This window comes from Sinocyclocheilus anshuiensis, unplaced genomic scaffold, assembly GCF_001515605.1.
Source record: "Sinocyclocheilus anshuiensis isolate Anshui unplaced genomic scaffold, SAMN03320099.WGS_v1.1 scaffold882, whole genome shotgun sequence".
Taxonomy (NCBI): Eukaryota; Metazoa; Chordata; class Actinopteri; order Cypriniformes; family Cyprinidae; genus Sinocyclocheilus; species Sinocyclocheilus anshuiensis.
This window is the reverse complement of record NW_015540910.1, coordinates 825,414-827,385: the sequence shown is the minus strand read 5'-3', so window position 1 is coordinate 827,385 and position 1,972 is coordinate 825,414. Positions and strand designations below refer to the sequence as shown.

General features: G+C 37.7%; 1 protein-coding gene across 3 annotated transcripts in view; it reads left to right on the top strand.

Moving 5' to 3' along the window:
- LOC107689242 (solute carrier organic anion transporter family member 1C1-like) overlaps nt 1-1,972 on the top strand; it is a 30,059-nt gene that overhangs the window by 6,831 nt on the left and 21,256 nt on the right. The window contains exons 5-7 of one of the 3 annotated variants that reach the window (XM_016487183.1): nt 189-321; nt 447-568; nt 1,095-1,241. The exons of the other annotated variants lie outside the window; for them this stretch is intronic. Of the exons in view, the coding sequence (XP_016342669.1) occupies nt 189-321; nt 447-568; nt 1,095-1,241 (402 nt within the window). The remainder of the gene's footprint in view (nt 1-188; nt 322-446; nt 569-1,094; nt 1,242-1,972) is intronic. 3 annotated transcript variants of the gene reach the window in all.

Genomic DNA, 1,972 nt, shown 5'->3' with positions numbered 1-1,972 from the left:
ATATTTTTTTTTTTTTCTTCTTTTTTTCAGTGTGGCTCAAGTGAATAATTTTTAGGACCAATGTATTCAAAATGTCTTTAAGTATGTTCTGTACTGCAGGAAATTATGAGTACGTTTGCAGTTTATTTCTTCTTTATGGTTAAAATTGGTGGTGATGTTAATAGGATACCAATTTTTGTTCTTTTCAGGTAATCTGTTTGTAATAGCTTTTGTGAGTTACTTTGGTGCTAAGCTGCATAGACCACGACTCATAGGAGCTGGATGTTTAATTATGGCCATGGGATCCTTCATAACTGCGGCACCACATTTCTTCCAAGGACTGTAAGTTTAACTGGTCAACTACTCTTTAAACCACTTTAGTTACCACATTTGTGTCAACAAGGATACATTTCTGATTCAAATTATAAGACAAATTGTGTAACAATGTGTTAATGCGTTTTCCACAGGTACAAATACGAAACAACAATTTCCCATTTCTCTGCCTCGAATGGTACAGAGAGTATTCTACCATGCTTAACCAATGGGAGTCTTGCACAAGATGAAATTCCCACTGTGGAAATTCAAGCAGGTAAGTTGTTTAACCCTGAGAATGACCTCAGATAAGATATTAAACCATATATAGCGATACTGCAACCAATGTATCACAATAATAAACTTATGGGCCTTGATCTTCTAGAGAAGACCAATTGCCTCTCCAAAAATTAAGTTTTGATATATTTATGGTAGGAGATTTACAAAATATCTTCATGGAACATGATCTTTACTTAATATCCTAATGATTTGTGGCATTACAAGAAAAATCGATAATTTTGATCCATACAATGTATTGTTGGCTATTTCAACAAACATACCTTTGTGACTTAAGACTGGCTTTGTGGTCCAGGGTCACATATGATTGTGCTACCCACAATCCCCTGGAACACTGATCTGTCACTCTAGTTTGCTTATACCTAGCTTTTCTTTTCTGAACTTTGAACTTTTGGAAGCCTAATGTATTGGGTTTGAATGCTTTTTAGAATTTATTCTTTCATTGAGATGCTGATATTGGAGTGTCTTACAGAGTTGCATGTGCAGTTGTTCATTTGTTTTTGTAGAATGTGAGAAAGCAGCCAGTTCTTCCTTGTGGCTCTATGTGTTTCTCGGGAACATGCTTCGTGGGGTAGGAGAGACACCCGTCATGCCTCTTGGGTTGTCTTATCTGGATGATTTTTCGAGGGCGGAAAACACTGCTCTTTACATGGGTATGATTGATTACCCATTTCAATCCAATTCAATAATTCTGGCATACATTCAAGCCTTATTAACATACTGCTTTACACTTCACCCCCATTATATGTCAAAACGTACCAATTTCACTATACCACTTTAATTTGAAATGTGTATTTTACTTATTGATCATAAAAAACACATATTTACAGATAACATTATATTAAAAAAGTAAAGGGCCACTTACATTTATTTAAAGAGTGTACACTTTCATGAGAGTTTCTTACACTGAAGTACACTTATAAGTAATAAGGTCAAATTAAAAAGTATACTTTGTAATAAGGTACAATTAAAAGTTCCACTTAAGGAACTCGAGCTGCGTTGAGAATCGCTTTGGGAATGTCCCTGCGTGACCGCGTTCTGAAGCACGTGCAAAATCAGCCCAATGGAGCAGCGAGACGTCACGAGCGGGGTGACGTGAGCACCAGGAAGTATAAAAGCGCAATCAGCAGAGCGCAAGTTAGCTTCTGCTCTTCAGTAGCGCTCTGTGTATGTGTCAGTCCTATTTATTGTTGTCTGTCAGCCACAAGCATATCAATCATGTCAAAAGCAAAGTCTAAGTCTATGGCGAGCGAACGGCATTACAGACGTTGTGTTCCTCCCTGCCCACGATATCTGGCGGCGGGGGATACACACGATCTGTGTGTTGTTTGTATAAGAGCGGAGCATACACATTCAGCTCTCGAGGGAGATGATTTTCATTATT